General features: G+C 36.6%; 2 protein-coding genes across 3 annotated transcripts; one reads left to right on the forward strand and one right to left on the reverse strand.

The window, feature by feature from the left end:
- Positions 1,898-5,672, forward strand: LOC18788280 (cytosolic Fe-S cluster assembly factor NBP35). 2 transcript variants are annotated; one of them, XM_020555658.1, is made up of 5 exons: positions 1,898-2,021; positions 2,189-2,248; positions 3,493-3,586; positions 3,756-3,848; positions 4,422-5,672. In XM_020555658.1, exons 1-5 carry the CDS (start codon positions 1,908-1,910, stop codon positions 5,351-5,353), a joined length of 1,293 nt encoding a protein of 430 aa, XP_020411247.1. In that variant the 5' UTR covers positions 1,898-1,907; the 3' UTR covers positions 5,354-5,672. The 2 variants fall into 2 exon arrangements, with proteins under 2 accessions (XP_020411247.1, XP_007222379.1); XM_007222317.2 differs by having other exon boundaries at positions 1,899-2,021; positions 3,747-3,848.
- Positions 10,562-13,140, reverse strand: LOC18789362 (protein ECERIFERUM 1). Its single transcript, XM_007222372.2, has 2 exons — positions 12,636-13,140; positions 10,562-11,782 (listed from the first exon to the last, which is right to left on the reverse strand). Exons 1-2 carry the CDS (start codon positions 13,050-13,052, stop codon positions 10,919-10,921), a joined length of 1,281 nt encoding a protein of 426 aa, XP_007222434.1. The 5' UTR covers positions 13,053-13,140; the 3' UTR covers positions 10,562-10,918.

Raw genomic sequence — 18,144 nt, forward strand, 5'->3', positions numbered from 1 at the left:
TGACTGCTTTCTACGTTGTTCAGTTTCATCAATAATTACCATCGATTTTTCTCAAAAAAGCAAAACACGTAAGAAATAACAAAATTATGTGGGCTCCACGTTAAAATCTATAATTGAATACCCTCAAAATCGATAATGGAATCAACTAAGAGGAGTGGTTGACTCGATTACAAAAAATAATGTATGTGGGACCAACCCATATTAGATAGATGATAATAAATGTAGTCAATAAATATTGTACATATAACATCACATTGATGACCATATCTCTAATACAAGTGAGTCCCACATACAAATAACATTACTTAAATAGTGGTTGATATCATTGTTGCTGCTATTGCTTCAAGTTACTCAAACTTAGAATTGCTTAACCTTAGTGGGTATGTTTTCAGTCCTATCGTTTAATTACATTTGATTGTTTATACTTAATCTATGAGTGCCTTATATGTGCAATCCTTGTGAAATATGTGAAGTATTTATCTTTTAGATTGCTTTTGATTACAATTGTCATCCAAAATGCCCTTATGTGGGTCCAAAATAAGGACCGAACTGGAACTATATAAGTATGGTTTGATTAAGTTTTGCTTGTTATTTTTATTAGAATCGTATAGAATTTTACTTAGAGCCAGTTTGAGATTGCTATCAATTTTTAAAAAAGCAGCTTCTGATGTGATATGAAAATTATCAATTGTAACGTGAAGCAGTTCCATATTTGATAAAAAAAATATTTTTAAAGTGTTGTTGGTATAAAAAGCAATATCAAAACTGTTTGGTAAATTTTAATATAAAACTATTGTAACTATGAATAATGACTAAAATAGACATAATGTTGAAAAATATTATGTGCTAATCATGTGGTGATGATGGAGGTGGTAGTGGTGGTGGTGGTGATGAAAATTAATGATGGTATTATGAGAATTGAAAAAATTCACTAAATGTTCATCTCTGCTTCTTTTGAAAGTAGCTTAAAAGCTACTGTCAAAAGGCCATTGCTTTTAAAATAATCATAATATTATATTTTTACCAAATACCTTAAACAACTTAACTTTAGGTCCCATTTGGTTCGCGGAAAAGGTTTGATGGGAAATATTTCCCATGTCTTTTCCCAATGAATGAGAAATAGAATATTTCTTTCCCATGTTTGACAATGTTGGGGAAAGTAACCAAGAAATATCACTTTATTATATTTCATATGTTTGGAATGTAAAAAAAAGTATGTTTAATTTTCCAATTATACTAATATGAAATCAAATAAAACAAATGCATTTAATGCTATATTGTAATTATAAATTGTTAATGCGGACAAAATGGTCATGAATAATGTGCATTTAACTCATTTTCCCAATGTTTCTCATGGGAAGGGAAAATGAAACTCAAGAGGGCAGGAGGGTTACATTTCCCCCCTATTTTTCCATGTACCAGACAACTATTTCCCATGATTGAACTTACCAAACATGGGAAAACAATTAATTTTCCATCCCAAACCTCCTTTACCATGAACCAAACACATCCTTAAAGTGAAGCAGGTTTTTGGCCCAAAAAAATCCCAAACGAGCCTTAGGCTATAAGAGTAAAGTAAAGCCTAAAACCTTCTCTAATCTGCAAGAATTCTATAGTGATGACCTTATATATGGCCCTTGGGTGAGGCCTTACTTTTTAATTGTTAGATCAAATTGATTAGCCGTTCGATCAAATTGATTAGTATGATTTAACAGTTAAAAGATAGAACCTCACTTTTGACATAGACGTCAGCAAAACAGAAAGAAAAACAGAAAGAAGAGAACAAATTGATCGAATAAGCTTAGGGCCCATTTGGCTCGGGGTGTATTTGGATTTGGGTGCATGGCTTTGTATTTGGGCTTAAATACCAAGAGGATTTTGTAAACCCAAATTGAGGGATATAACTTATGAACCGCATCGCTCCCTCTCTCTCTCCCTCTCGCCTTCTCTTGCTCACCGTCTCTCTGTCCTCGTCGCGCTCTCTCTCTTGCTTTCAACTTGGTCGGTCTTTCTCAGCTCAGGTAGACAGTTCTCCCTCCTCTTTCTCTATTACATATTATCTGGTCGGTATTTCGTGGGGGTGAATATGAATTTGAACTTTCATTGAAGTAGGAAATTTTGGTTGTGGGGATTTGGTTTGTTGATTTTACTGAATTCTGTGTTTTTATTATGTGCTATTTTTGTGCAGGTTGGAACTCCAATTTGTACTGTTGATATTGCAGAAAAGGGGCTGAAGGTATCCGTTAAGGTATGATATTGCAGCGAACTTGGTTTGTGTATAGTTGCAGCAATATTTTTACGCCTTTAAGGGGGATGGGCTTCTATTCTAGTTATGTTCAGATGTCATTATATTAGAAGAAAATATTACAGAGCATTAAAGTTGATCAATGATGTTTTTCTAATCTTTATGCAAACTGCTTTGCCCCATTATTTGTGTTTTGAAGATTTCCAGTCTTTGTTGTGTTTATGTCCAAATACAAGTGTTTACTGCTAAATTGCTAATGGGTTGGTTGTGTGACCTCATGCTTCTCATTATTCACTTACTGCTTGTGCTTTTCGGATCTGTCTTAAAACGGACTCTCAGTCTCAGAGCTTCTGAAGTTTATTAGCTGCCAAACAAATGTCATGTCCCAAGCATCCCATAGTGAAAAAATAGAATAGGTTATACTAAATATCTGATAATAATTCGAGAGGGACATATTGTGTCCAAAATGAATAGTTATGATATTATGATGTCATGAACTTTCTGTTACTTTGTGATTGAACAATTGCAATCACACTAATTGTGTACGCCTCCCTCTATAGTTCTCTATGCAGCTGTAAAGAAAATTTTGTTTTTAAGCTCCTTCTAGGGAAAAAAACAGTAATCTTAACCTTGTTTGTTTCCCTCCCTGTACTTCCCAAATCCCAGTTCTCCATCTCTTTTTTTAAGGTCAAGTTCCAGTCATCTGCATGTCTTAGTTTCTTAAATTACTTTAGGTGTTTCACATAGATAGGACAAAATTCAGCAATATGAGGAATTGAAGATGTTTGGTCGTCGAGAGAGTTACTTAGGTGATAGCTGCTTTGGTTATTGTCAAAAACAGGGGCATTGAAACCTTCTTAAAAATCAGCATAGAAAGTGGATTAGGTTTAATCCCCCAGGATGTTATAGTTCTATTGTTAGCAAGCAAAAGTAAAAGGCAAAACATGATACTTTGGTGCATGTCAAAACAGGGGCATTTCTCTTTGTTCAGCAGAAAATAAGTGATTCTCTAAAATCGTCAAAATACTGACCTCCAGATTGTGTTTCCCCTCTTCTGCTGCTTCTTTTTAATCTTTTAATTTAATAGGTATAGTACAGTGCACATGCAAGCTTTGAACATGCTAGAATATGTTACATCATCATGTCCCCTTATATAGCATGACTGTGGCTGCCACATGATCTCAGTTTTTCTGTAGCAAAGGCCCTTTTCTTTATTCTGACACTCTCTCCCTCCCTCAAAATCAAAGGCATTTACAGTAAAGCCAAGCCAATACTTAAAAGGAAAAGCGAGACCCCCAATCGTCATGGAGAATGGTGAAATTCCCGAAAACGCCAATGAACGTATGTCTTTCTTCATAATCTCAATTCTCAAGTTTTTCTGGGTTTTGTTCAGTTGAGCTGTCTTAATTTCTTCTTCATCTTTTTATAATAATAATAATAATTTTTTTTTTTACTTTTTTTTTTTTTTTTAATTTGTGGGATTTTTTATATTTTTTTTCAGATTGTCCAGGTCCTCAGTCCGATTCTGCTGGAAAATCTGATGCATGCGAAGGATGCCCAAATCAACAAATTTGTGCTACTGCTCCAAAGGGGCCTGACCCAGGTTTCATTTCACTCTTTTACTGCTAAAGCTATGCTTTTGTTCGGTTTAGCTGCAAACTTCAACTTTTTTTTGGTTAATTATGGCCAGTGATTCTTGTAAGTTATTTTTTTATGTTGCTCTGAGTTATTCAAGTATGATACGCATTTAGATGAACAAGCCAAAGTGGATGCTTTTATGTGAATGTCATGAAATTGTTGATTCAGATCAATCATGAATAATTTGGCCCTAGTAATCTTTGCACATCTGAATAATAGCATAATTTTTTCATTTGACCGCAAAAACACTTCATATGCATCAAAATAATCTCAAGCTTGTTTCTTCTTATATTTTATGTGCTGCCTCCAAAGTTCGAATGTAATTTTGTAATTATGTGGCTTATACCTTAGTAGATGGTGTTGTTGTTGCGGGGAGGGGGATAAATTAGTAATAACCCCTCTGTGATTTTCTTCATTTGTGCAACTGTGCAAGTTTTGGTTCCATGTCGACATTCTTTTTCCTCCATAAAAAACCATCTTATATGAATCAAGGATGATGTGCTTTTGTATTCATCATTTGTATATTGTTTTTGTACAGACGTGGTTGCAATTGCAGAAAGGATGGCTACTGTAAAGCATAAGATACTGGTTTTATCAGGAAAAGGTGGAGTTGGCAAGAGCACATTCTCTGCCCAACTTGCATTTGCACTAGCTGCTATGGACTTCCAGGTGGGTCTTCTTGACATTGACATTTGTGGCCCGAGCATCCCAAAGATGCTTGGCCTAGAAGGCCAAGAAATCCACCAGAGCAACCTTGGCTGGTCTCCAGTCTATGTTGAGTCCAACCTTGGGGTCATGTCAATTGGGTTCATGCTTCCAGAACCTGATGAAGCTGTTATATGGAGGGGACCGCGCAAAAATGCGCTCATTAAGCAATTCTTGAAGGATGTTTATTGGGGTGAGCTTGATTTTCTAGTAGTTGATGCTCCTCCTGGGACCTCAGATGAGCACATTTCAATTGTTCAATACCTCGATGCTGGTTCAATAGATGGTGCAATCATAGTCACCACTCCACAACAGGTCTCCCTGATTGATGTTCGGAAAGAAGTAAGTTTCTGCAAGAAAGTTGGGGTTCAGGTCCTTGGGATTGTTGAGAACATGAGTGGCTTGTGCCAGCCAGTGATGGATTTCAAATTTTTGAGGATGACAGAGACCGGTGAGCAAATAGACGTCACAGAATGGGCAAGGGAGCATCTGAAAGAGAGAACACCAGAATTTTTAAACATAATAGCTTGCACTGAAGTGTTTGATAGTAGTGGTGGTGGAGCCGAAAGAATGTGCAGGGAAATGGGGGTGCCTTTTCTGGGGAAGGTACCATTGGACCCCCAGCTTTGCAAGGCAGCTGAAGAAGGTAGATCTTGTTTTGTTGATCAGAAGTGCAGGGTGAGTGCACCTGCACTGAAGAAAATCATAGATAAAATGATGGAAAATCCGGGATTATCTAGAGTGTTGGTAGACAACGATGCATAGGTGATTAGCTTCACCAAGTGATCTTCGTAGATCAAGATTTTGTTCGAGTTTTACCTCAACACTTTAATGGTTGTGTACAATATATATATATATATATATATATATATTTTTGGCATGTGAATTGTCTTTTTGTTATATGGACTTTATAGAACAATTTTATTTGTTTTATTTTTAATTTCTTTTGTATAATATCACAATTTTCTTGACCATGAATCCTCGTAAATGTATTATTTGTAGGGTGGATTTGGATTTGGACTCCCAAATCCAAATTCAACTGTTTAGGTATGTATTAATTGCACGGATTTGTATTTGGGCTAAATCCTGAGAGGATTTTCGATTGACAGATGCTTACCAAGTTCATCTGATGTAGCACAGCTCTGGGTGTGTTAGTTTTAACACTCAGAGGAATAGGATAGAAAAGAATAAGAAAAGCTGAAGGAAAGAAAGATAGAAGGCAGGCAGAAATCAGAGAGTTAAGAGAGGGTTTAATCAATATTCAAATCTGAATTTTAAAGAACTGCATAGGGGTATTTATAGCAAACTAAAACCTAGAGACAATAGGATTAAAATCCCCAGCTAAAACAGAAATCCTATTCCTAATAAAATAGGAAACTTAGAAATCCTACTAGGATTTGGAAAACTAAAGAATATAGGAAACTAACAAATAAATTAGGAAACTAAACAATTTAGGTCCTATGCATCCTGCATCATTCTCCTCCGGTTGAAAGAACTTGACTCTGGCGAGTTTAACGACGATGGCGCCGACTGTAGGTATGAATAATAGGAGGACGAGCATCAGTAACTTCAGCTGCTGCCAAATCATCTTGAACTTGACGGAGAAGAGAAGGATCATGCTGATGAAACTCATCTTCAGTAATCCAAGTAGCATCTGTATCCGGACGTCCCACCCAACGAACCAAAAAACGAGAAAACCCCCCAAGGGCTGAAGCCACCACTTCATGATCTAAGACTTGTGAGATTTGATCCGTAGGAGCAGCATGGGAAGCAGGCACGCGAGGAGCAGCAGGAGGAACAATAGCATGGGTTATTTCAGTCGCAACAGGAGGAGTAAAAGTACCCCGGTATGGAAACAAATCAGATACGTTAAAAATGGGACTGATATGAACATCAGAAGGAAGTTCAACCAAGTAAGCATTGGCACCCAACTTGCGAAGGATACGATAAGGACCCATCGATCGAGCATGAAGTTTCTTAAAAGAATGTTTGGGAAATCGCTCAGGGCAAACACGAACCATAACATAATCACCTTCTTGGAAGTCTTGAGTGCGACGATGAGTATTGGCAGCAAGTTGGTATGTGTTCGTACTTAGAGAAATTTTCTGACGAATGTGCTCAGCAAAGGTAGTTGCAGATTCCGAAGGACGGGCATCAATAGGAAGGGGAGCAAGATCAATGGGTGGACGTGGCATCACACCGTAAACAATTTCGAAAGGACTTTTACCTGTAGTTCGGTTGGCAGAATTATTATAAGCAAATTCTGCTACAGGAAGAATGAGGTCCCAATTACCCTGCTTGTCACCGACTAAACATCGTAATAAATCTCTAAGACTACGATTAACCACTTCTGTTTGACCATCTGTTTGAGGATGAAATGCCGACGAAAACTTTAAAGAAGTACCAAAGAGCTTCCACAAGGTCTTCCAAAAATAACTAACAAACTTGACATCACGGTCTGAAACAATAGAAACAGGAAGCCCATGCAGATGAATGACCTCTTTAAAAAATAACTTGGCCACATAAGAAGCATCAGCAGCTTTAGAGCAAGGCAGAAAGTGAGCCATTTTAGAGAATCTGTCAACGACAACCAGGATAGAATCATGGCCGCGTGCCGTTTTAGGAAGGCCAAGAACAAAGTCCATGCTTAAATCTTTCCACGGGGTATGCGGAATTGGCAAAGGAGTGTATAATCCAGTATTTTGCTTTCTAGCCTTGGCAAGCTGACAGGTGCGACATTGGGCTAGGATGTGAGCAACATCTCGCTTCAATGAAGGCCAATAAAATCGATCGGCAACTAGAGTAATGGTCTTATCTTTACCAAAATGTCCAGCCAGACCTCCAGCATGTAATTCCCACACAAGGAAATCACGTAAAGAGGTACGGGGAATGCATAACTGCGTTCCACGAAAGAGATAACCATCTCGCAGCAGAAAATCAACATGATCACGACGATTTCTAGCCGTAACTTCCTGAAAAATGAGACCAAAATCTGGACAAGAAGAATACTCAGTTTTGATTTTATCAAAACCCACAACTTGTGCAGTCAATGATTGAAGGATAACGCCTACTCGGCTGAGTGCATCAGCAACCTTATTATCAACTCCTGGGCGATGTCGAATCACAAAGGTGAAAATCTGAAGATACTCAGTCCACTTAATATGGCGGCTACTGACGTTACGTTGAGAATGGAGATACCTTAACGCTTGATGATCAGAATATAAGACAAACTCATTTGGTAACAGATAATATTGCCAATAACGTAGCGCACGGACTATGGAATAGAATTCCTTGTTGTAAGTCGAATACTTTTGCTTTGCCTCATTAAGCTTCTCACTAAAATAAGCAACAGGATGTCCTTCTTGACTTAAGACGCCCCCAATGCCAACACCAGATGCGTCACGTGCTACTTCAAAAACCTTAGTCAACTCTGGATGGTGTAGGACAGGTGCTTCTGTCATTTTCTGTTTTAATGCCTCAAACGCTCGAGTGGCCGCATGAGTCCATCGAAACTCGCCTTGCTTCATACAGTCTGTGATAGGAGCCATTATAGTACTGAAACTAGGAATAAAACGTCTGTAAAAAGATGCTAACCCATGAAAGCTTCGAGTCTCGGTTAAAGTTGAAGGAAGCGGCCAATTTACAATGGCGTGAACTTTGTCAGGATCAGCACTTATGCCAGCTGCGGAAACAAGAATCCCAGAAATAAAACTTGTTCTTGAAGGAAAGAACACTTCTTCAAATTAACAAACAATTTTTCCTGGCGTAACATATGAAAAATTGTCCGGAGGTGTTGCAGATGGTCCTCTTTTGAATGGCTGTAGATAAGGATATCATCAAAGTACACAACCAAAAACTTTCCGATATAAGGACGCAAAACATGGGTCATCACACGCATAAATGTGCTAGGCGCGTTAGACATTCCAAATGGCATAACAAGCCACTCATACAATCCATCAGGAGTTTTGAATGCGGTTTTCCATTCATCACCTTCCCTAATACGAATCTGATGGTAACTGCTACGAAGGTCAATCTTGGAAAACCATTTGGAACCTGCCAACTCCTCCAACATATCCTCAAGTCGTGGAATAGGGAATCGATATTTAACTGTGATCTTATTAATAGCTCTACTATCAACACACATTCGTCAAGAGCCATCTTTTTTGGGAGTAAGAAGCACCGGTACAGCACATGGGCTCAGGCTATGGCGAATAAATCCTTTATCCAACACACCTTGAATTTGCGTGTTTAGTTCGGCACGTTCAGACGAGTTCATGCGGTAATGAGGAAGATTCGGAAGTTGTGATCCGGGGACAAGGTCGATGGCATGTTGAATGTCTCTCATGGGTGGTAGCTCGTTTGGGAGGTCATCTGGCATGACATCGGAGAATTCATTGAGGAGTTGATGTAGAGGTTCAGGTTGTTGATAGGAAGGGGCCGCAGATATCTCTTTGATCACGAGAGCAAATACAACTCCTGTCTCCAAACTTTCTTTCTCAAATTCACCATAAGATAATAGAGCCAACTGATGACCTGACACATTACCTGTCTGCGATGGAGAGGAGGTGGTAATATTAGTCTTGGTAGGTTTGATCGCAGGATTGGCTGGGCGTAACGTAATACTTTTGCCTTCATGTTGAAAAGTGTATGTGTTTTCATGACCACAATTCTGCACGCGATGGTCATAGAGCCAAGGTCTGCCAAGTAATACATGTGCAACATTCATAGGCAGTAGGTCCAAATAAATGTCTTCATCGCATGTCCCGAGCTTAAGGGAAACAAGACACCGCTCAGTGACTGGGAGTTTAGTTTTATCAACCTAAGCTACGTGAAAAGGGTGGGGATGTGGTTCGGGCTTAAGTTTAAGACGAGTAACGGCAGACTTGGAGATGACGTTCATGGTACTACCACTATCAATAACCAATTTACATGTTTGGTTATTGCATGGAACGTAGGTATGGAAAATACTAGTGCGTTTTCAGGAATCAAGCAATGCGGGTGCAAAATAGATACAACGCATAACAGAAACCTGATTGAGTATGTCATCATCAAAACAATCGTCAATTTCTGGGTCATACACACCCTCAAGAGGATCCACAATCTCTACATCACAATGGTCGTCTGTTCTAGCGCTGATAGTTAATGTGCGTTGTGGACAACGAGAGGCAATATGTCCTTTAGCATGGCAATGGAAACATTCAATGTGGGAATTATTAGAGACGATCGGCCCTTTGGTAGGTGGCGCAGTAGGATTAGATGGTCCAGAAAATTCAGTCTTCAGACCCGGAGTGGTAGTGCGGACTTGAAAATGAGGATTTGTGAAGACCTCTTTAATAAAGTCATTGAATTAATCTAACGGCACATGTAGTTAGTGGTAGCCCTAACTCATGAGCCTTGTTTTTCTCAAACAACCCTTTTAATTTGCAAACCCAAAAAAAAAATAAAAAAATAAAAAAATAAAAAAATAAAAAATCCACGGTTAGCGCCAACTGTGAATTGCAGGAAAGGGACAAGCATTAAGCGTGTTTTTTTTTCAAAGACCACTAACTATATGCGTCGTTAGATTAATCCAATGGCTTTTATCAAAAAGGTCTTCACATGTCCTCATTTTTAGGTTCTTAGATGAGCGGGACTAGTCAATATAGAATGGGGACAAACTTTGCACTATCTTGAATTGTTTCCCTTGCAAGTAACATTTTTTTTCCAAGAGCGATTTCTAAATTATTCTAATGCACGAGAATGGGATCAAACTCGATACACACACTTAGAGCGGTTTTTATTATTACATCATAACAATATGAGGGTAGACTATTGGAGAAACACTTGTGTGAAACGGGGACAACATTGTTTTGCTATTCCCGACCAATCGCGGTATGTTATGCGTGATAAATTTTCAAAGTGGTAGTTTGTGATTGGATAAGGATGTTTAAACAGAGTTATCCCAGTTTCACACAAGTTGAAGTTTTTATGATATTATTGGCATACCATATAGTGTAATTGTTGATTTTATGCGAGCCTCATCTTTGTTTTGATTCCCAAAGTGCTAGTAAACACTGTAGTGACTGATTCTGTGAATGAGAGTGACTTCCATTATTTCCACTCCCATTCTATGTTCATAATCATACCACTAAAGTATTGGTACAATAAAGATCAGTTAATAAGCTCATAAGTTAACAACCTTCTCTTCAAAATTTGCTAGCCATATGATCACATAAGCAAGCAATTTTCTTTCATCTCTTTTTTTTCTTTCTGTAGTTGTAACCAAGCAAACTTCATTGTTTCTTTCTTTTCTACTTTTCTTTTTTATTTATTTATTTAACCAAGCAGTTTTCAGGCAGTACTCCATTCTCTTTGGAGCTCAGTTTTCAGCTGCGCAACTTCATTTTCAGGCAGAACCACAGTCACTAGTCGGCCGCCATGAATATTAGCTTCCTCTTTGCCATATTTTGGCCCTGGAAGCACCAAAACAACCCCTTCATCACCAACCCCATTAATGCTATAATTTGCATAAACTGGTTTTTGTCCCTTCAATTCAAGCCCATAAATCTCTGCCTCTTCCAAATTCACAAATGTCAAATTTGCTCCATATGCTATGAAGTCTGAGCTCCCACTCTCCAACCCTTTCATTTCCTCAACTATTCCTTTCTCTTCTGCCCTTCTGTTCAAAATCAGCTCCACCAACTCTGAGACATCAGCTTCTGTGACCAAGAAATCAGCTTCAACTGTGCACAAAACTATGTTGTTACTTGGAATTTCATATTTTCTTTCATGGGAATTTGTGCAAATTGTCACCCTTCTTGTCTGCTCTGAGTTTTCCTTAATTTTCGACAAGGATTTCCAAATTATAGCAGAAAGAACTTCAAAAGCTGAGAACTTGGTTGATTGGTTTGAGAGCAAATGATCAAGTTTCTTGGCGGAAACATGAAAAGTATGTTTCCTCATCTTGCAGTTGTTTGGTGTCACCCAGTAATCTCCTACTGAATCAACCCTTTTCAGAGAAGATGATGTGTTAGGGGTTGAAAGTGCTGGGAATTCAGGTTTTCCAGGAACTGGCACGTGCAGAGGCTTGAGTGGCAGGTGACCTGCCATGATCTTCCCCCACATGTTGATGAATGCTGAGGCAGAAAATGCATCTCCAAGAACACTGGCCCAGCTCAGCCCCACCGACATTCCTCCACATTTGAACCAAGTGAACTGCTTAGAAGAAATCACGACATCAAAAAGAGAAAAAAGAAGAAGAAGAAAAGAGCAGTGACATTAGAGGGAAGAACCATGTAATTTTAAACAAGAAAAAGAAAAAAGAGAGTTTGTTTTCTTCTATTTCTAAAGAGAAAACTTCTTAGTTTAGGTAAATTTCCCCTCTAACAAACAATACATGAATGACTTAAAAACATTTTGCTTTCACATGTAATTTGTGTAGTAGTTTATACTAATATTCTAAATTTTCGGCCTCGAACATTATAATTCTAACTGTGCCCGTATATGAGAACATAAATAACAGTTGCCCTACTCTAAACCCCTTTTCTATTTTCTAATTCATTGCACCTCTTTTTTTCACTATTTATCAGAACTTTTGCAATGAAGGCCGCAACGCAAGAGAAATGGTAATCATCCCTTCCTCGTAGCTACTCATCACATGTTACTTAGACAATGAAATAATTGTGAGGAGATGATATAACTCATATCATTGAAGTCTCCCCATCTATATAGGCACCGACAAAATTAAAAGAGATATAGAATTAATAGAAACACAAAAGATATGTAGAAGTAATGATTTAATTTTTTTTAAGAATATATACAATTTAATTGAAAAGTAATAGCAAATTATAAATTTAACAAATAGATAGTAAATACCAAAAATAAGTGGTTGAGCTAGAATATAGGAAGAGCAAATCTTGAGTCAAAGCAAACTTTCCACTTCCCCGATTGGTAAACTTATGAAGAAATTTTCATGAGATATGGTTTGCTTCAGTTTCTAGATTTGGGATTTTGGCAGATTCCTCTTTCCTTTGTCTATTTTTACTTGAAAAGCTAAGCTATAAATTACCTGTAAAAAGACCAAAGGAGAGAAACCAAGATCAGGACCAAGGGCTTGGTTATAAGTAAGACCATTAAAGAGAGAAGAATCCTCCATGGCCATGGCCAGCCATTGATCCATAGCTTCCTCAGAATATGCCTCTACAATTCTCACACCACTATCATTGCACTTGATGAAGGGCCTGCCGGTTTCGGATCGCCGAATCCTCCCGGAGGCAGTGAAGTAGAGCTGCAGCAGATGAAACGTAGGTTTCTTCAGGTCATATATTGTGAGCCCTTCAACTGCATCACTCTTGAAGAAGTAGAGCCCTTCGATGTAATGAAGCTTCATGGCCAAGTCCATGTCTGTGAGCTCATGGACCATGTTTTGCTCAGCTGTCGCGGTGGCTGGCACAACTGTGGAGAGCCTCAAGCCTGTTGAAATCATTTTTAGTGAAACAAAATGGTGTCTAATTCATGGCATGTTCAATGAAAACCTTGTGATGGAACTATATAGCTAGCAAGGAGGAGTATGATTTGGTTGTTGCTACTGCTTTTAATGTAGACTATATTTTGTAGCTGGATATGTTCTAGATCGCCTTTTATTGGATAAATATTTGTATGTAATCGTAATACAGTTACGTGGTGTTTCCGTATAATTTACGTATTATAACATAACTTAGTGGAAAACAACAGGAAATTTTTTATGTGACATGATTTTGTCTAAGAATTCTTATCCATGCAGGCATTGGATAAACGTCTGACACATAACTATTGGAAACACCAACACTATTTTTTTTTCCAAATTTTTGATGTGGGACTTTATTCATCAACAAATAATACTTTAGTTGTAATGGGAATAACACTGTTTTGTTATACTCAACCAATAATGATAGATCACGTGGAATATATTATCACTCGTGTCATAGTATTATTGGCCGAAGATAATAAAATAGTGTTATATCCCCATTTCATGAAAGCCTTTCTCCAATTGTTAGACATAAAATCAGATTTAGATCATAGACTTATGATAAATGTTGTACAACTAAAAGAAATTAAAGGTACTCTTTTCACAGAATCAAGAAGTGCCCATTTAAAAATAATTTTAATTGTTTTCATTTCATGTGATGAGTGAGATAAAATATATCGAATATAGTTGAGCTGGGTACACTGTATAGAAAACCAAAATACACCTCCTTCCACCGAACTGGGAGGAAGCATTGATTTCTCCCAACTCACCTAGTTATGAACTCGCCTCCTTCAAGATATAGCTGGAAGTTGGAACTTGGAACCCATGTCTCTGGAGTTAGTTGTTTGTCTTTCATCAGTTTTAAATTAATGTTTGCTTCTCCTCCCTCTTATATCGACCCTGCAGCTAACCTAATTAAGAACTTGCCTCCTAATAAGTAGCTGGCAGTTGGAACCTAGAACTCATCTCTTTCTTTCCTCTTATCCTCAATCCATGCTCATCTAGTGAAGAACTTATCTCCTAACAGATGTAGCTAGAAATCATATCTTGAGTTCTTTTTTATCTTTCCAATTTTATTTTTTGTTGTATGTTTTCTCTTGAGTTGTTTTGTCTTTTCATATATGCATCCCTAATTTTTGGTTGTTTCTTTCTTCATCTTATCTTCGTCAGAAGATTAAAATGAAAAATTCAATTAAAATGGACATACGTCTTATCACATATTTATAATACGCAGACAACTGTGGAAAATAATTTTGAGGCAACAAACTTATTTTAGTTCTTCTTTTAGATTATGAATGCTACATAGAGGAAAATCGTTTCCTTTACGAACTTATTTTAGTTCTGCCTTGATCCCTTAATTTTCAATTGCATCGATTTTGATCCGTGTAGTTTACAAATTGTTCCAATTTAAGAACATTGGTACACTTTCATTCATTTTTAACAAAATTGTCATGTGTGGCACATTTATTGATAAAATTGACAAATTTCGTAAAAATTAATGAAAGTTGACATATACAGGGGCGGAACTACCTACAAGGCTACCTTGGGTTGCTCCAGGTAGCTTTTTGACGATATTTTTTTTAAAACTATTGTAGCCCATGTTTAAAGAAAAACAAAATTAAACCTATATAACCTATCAACTTCTTGTTCTCACTTGTGGTTAGTGCCTTCGTTTGTGGTCCTTTTGACAATTTCTCCACTATTTCTATTAATAAGGAAATATTATTTTTCCAAAGTCTATTTTGTGGTCTTTTGGGCGGTTTCTCCATTGTTCCTATGTTTTGTTGCATTTAATATGTATTTTTTTAATGCTAAACTTATTGAAAATTATTTAATAGGGCTATAAACTTATTGCATTTAATATGTATACTTTTATTCTAGAAAAAAGAAAAGAAAAAGAAATTGTAAGTTAAAAAATAGCATTAGATTTTAAGCTAAAATTTTCAAATAGCCCATCCTTTGAAAAATTCATAATTCCGCCCTTGGACATATGTCGTCGAATTAGAACCGTTTACAAACAACTATAAACCAAATATATGCATAGACGAAAACAAAAATTTATAAAATCTACCAGGACTAAAAACATGTTTAACACTTGTACTTCTAATATTATTGTGTTGTATTAAAGTTGTGGAATTTTCGCAAAATTCCATTACCCAAATGTTCTTAAAAAGGGTGAAATTACTTGTAGGATGACTAAAAAAGCCTTAAGAGGGGGTGAATATACCAATTTAAGATTATAATCAATAAACAAAAAATAAACTTCGGTAGCATGATTGATATGGCTTATCAATCCTGAAATATGCTGTACGTAAAACAAAGAAATACGCAGAGAATTATTTTACATGGTAAAACCACACCTCTGGGGAAAATTCACAGGACTCCTCAGTTCAATTCAAATCCACTATAGAACGATGATTACAAGAAGTACTTGCACACTTATCCTAGACACATTCTAGATAATATTTACCGACTTCTTCGTAACTCAATTTCTGTCACGGGATGATCTTCGACACTCATGTTGAACGCAATACTGATTACGATTACTTCAAGCTCGCCGGAGGAAAACCGCCACCACAGTCTTGGTGCCCTCAACCGTATGAGTCACCGACATGTTTATGAATACAATATGAATGATGAAAGAATTTGATAAATCACCAAGTAAACATGGAACACTTGATGACTTATCACAAAAATAAGCACAACAGCTTTTCTCGAAAACAGATTCGATATGTTCAAAAATTCATGCATTGAAAAGCTCAAAGTGAAAAGGAACAACAATCCTTTTTATTCAAAGCCAATTTCTCTATCCGAAGAGAAACCCGCGTCACTACACTTCCAATACAACTATAAAACCCATTCGACTAAGACTTCTAACCTGATGCAATATGAACTCACAATAAACCAATTCAATAAGATTATTAGTTATGATTCAATATGGGCACAAGATAAAAAACGTCAAAAAACAAGGAGACCACTAATACTATTCAATTCGTCAGCTTATGCAAGGATTGTTATTCAAGATAACAATCTTTATCAAAGAGACCAATTAGGTATTAATAAAATGTGCTTTTCAAGTCAAGGAAGAAAAATAATATTTTAACTTAAATAAGAATAGAGTCCAACTAGGAAAGTAATCTCAAAAGATAAGATTAACATAAAAATACTTGAGTGAAAAAATTCAAACTAGGAATCCTATAATGAATGCATGATTATGTCATGATTTACCTGAAGTCAAGTTCTTCGGTCAAGTCATGCCTTGGATGTATGAGGTTGAATGAGTTGTGCCAAAACGTCCAATAACAATTCTTCACACACTAATTTTCAACCTATGCTAGAGTCTCAGAAATAACAACACTATTTTCATACTAATTAACAAAGGGCATAGCACTATTTGATTCTGATAAAAACCAAAAAGTCTCTTATTTTCAAACTCCTTATTCACTCCAACTACAAGTCACTTTCCTATATATTTCTTTTAATAACTTTTGCTTTCAATTGATTCGTTATTTTCAGAGAACCATAGTTTTCAATGCAATAAGTTTTTTTCGTTGGTCCACCACCGGTTTGTTTCAAGCTATTTTCAATTCTTGTTTTTTTTGTTTCTTTTTTTTGAGCCACTTCCTTGTCGTTAATGCTTAAAACTTGGAGGTTGGAACATATACATCAATGAGAACATGATAGGTGGGCGAATTGGAGTTCTTGGCGTGATACCTTTCCATTGATGTGCCATTTTGATTTGCTTGTCCCTTTCCTTTTTGGTCAAAATTTTGATTTTCTTGTCTCTGTGCGCACATACAGTTACAGAGAATTGATATCTGGATAATTTGAGCACCCATTAAAAAAATTTAACTCTTTTTTACAGAGTATGTCTGTAAATTGGATGAGCAGATCGTTCGTACGAGTATAGCTGTAATTTCTAGTCGGAAAATGCTGGCAATGAGAAGCCTTTCCGTTCACAGCAATGCCAATGAATATATTGATGAAGGCCGTATCAGCTCTAGAAAAATTGGTGCATGAGGTTTATTCACCTCTCTCATCTTTTGTTTCACAACAACGCTAAACCGGCCCTCTATTGAGTAATCTCAAAAATTATATGAATAAAGATTGGGATTATGGGCTTTGCTGGTTGATAGGGCCTTGACATCTATAGTTTCCTTCTTCTGTTTTGGGCTTTGGCCCGCCTCTGTATGGGAAAAGTGTTTTTTTTTTCCCTAATTCGAGATACATGCCTGTTTATTAACTTATGATATATTAGGGTCGTTTGGTATTATACTTGGATCTATTTTTTTAAATTCAAAAATAATTTTTGAGTCCAAAGTTCATCATTTATATTTGGTAAAGCTCATTTTTCAAAAGTCCAACTTAAAAAGGCAAAATTTTAATAACAAAAAATTGAGATTTTATAGTTTTTTTGAAATATATATCTCTCTCTTGAATGACAAATCTAACCTTGCCCTGCCCCGTTACCACCCCTGTGAGTGAGACTTGAGTGAAAATGGGAGTAAACCACAAAGTCAAATAGGCCCTTTAGCATGCCTCTCATGGGGTGTTATGTAAGATAAATATAGACTTAGGCCATCTCCAACTCATAAGAGTTTCAAATTAAACCTCAAATGACACTATTCACCAATACGATAGGTGTTAAGTTGTTTTTGCTCCAACCCTCCATGCTTATAATTTACCAGCCAATTTTATTTATTATTCACAATTATTTTAACCTCTGTTTGTTTGGTCTTTTTTTTTTTTTTGCTTAAATTTTTTTTTTTTGCTGTTACTCTTTTTAATTTACACACAAATCAATCAATTTTCAAATTATGACATCAACATTTTATTTCGTAAACATAACATTTTTGTGCAGATTTTTGAACAATTGGAATTTTGGATTTTTTGTGTGAATCCGAGCTAGATTTATTAATGTTAAAATTTTGATGTTTGGATTTCAATTTTAGTCGCGGGTTGTTACCATTGGATTTGATTTTATTATTGAATTTCGGCCATTAAATCAAGATATACTTATTTGGAAAACAAAATTTGAATTTGGACCATTAATATCCAACGGTTCTAAATT

This window comes from Prunus persica, chromosome G1 (genome assembly GCF_000346465.2).
Source record: "Prunus persica cultivar Lovell chromosome G1, Prunus_persica_NCBIv2, whole genome shotgun sequence".
Classification (NCBI taxonomy): domain Eukaryota; kingdom Viridiplantae; phylum Streptophyta; class Magnoliopsida; order Rosales; family Rosaceae; genus Prunus; species Prunus persica.

Bases quoted from the DNA above. Each gene is read 5' to 3' on its own strand.
- LOC18788280 (XM_007222317.2), top strand. From the start codon at position 1,908: ATGAACCGCATCGCTCCCTCTCTCTCTCCCTCTCGCCTTCTCTTGCTC. The intron at 3,587-3,746 runs GTATGTCTTTCT...ATTTTTTTTCAG, and splicing joins TCCCGAAAACGCCAATGAAC to ATTGTCCAGGTCCTCAGTCC. The intron at 3,849-4,421 runs GTTTCATTTCAC...GTTTTTGTACAG, and splicing joins TCCAAAGGGGCCTGACCCAG to ACGTGGTTGCAATTGCAGAA.
- LOC18789362 (XM_007222372.2), bottom strand. From the start codon at position 13,052: ATGATTTCAACAGGCTTGAGGCTCTCCACAGTTGTGCCAGCCACCGCG. The intron at 11,783-12,635 runs GTAATTTATAGC...TCTTCTAAGCAG, and splicing joins CTCCTTTGGTCTTTTTACAG to TTCACTTGGTTCAAATGTGG.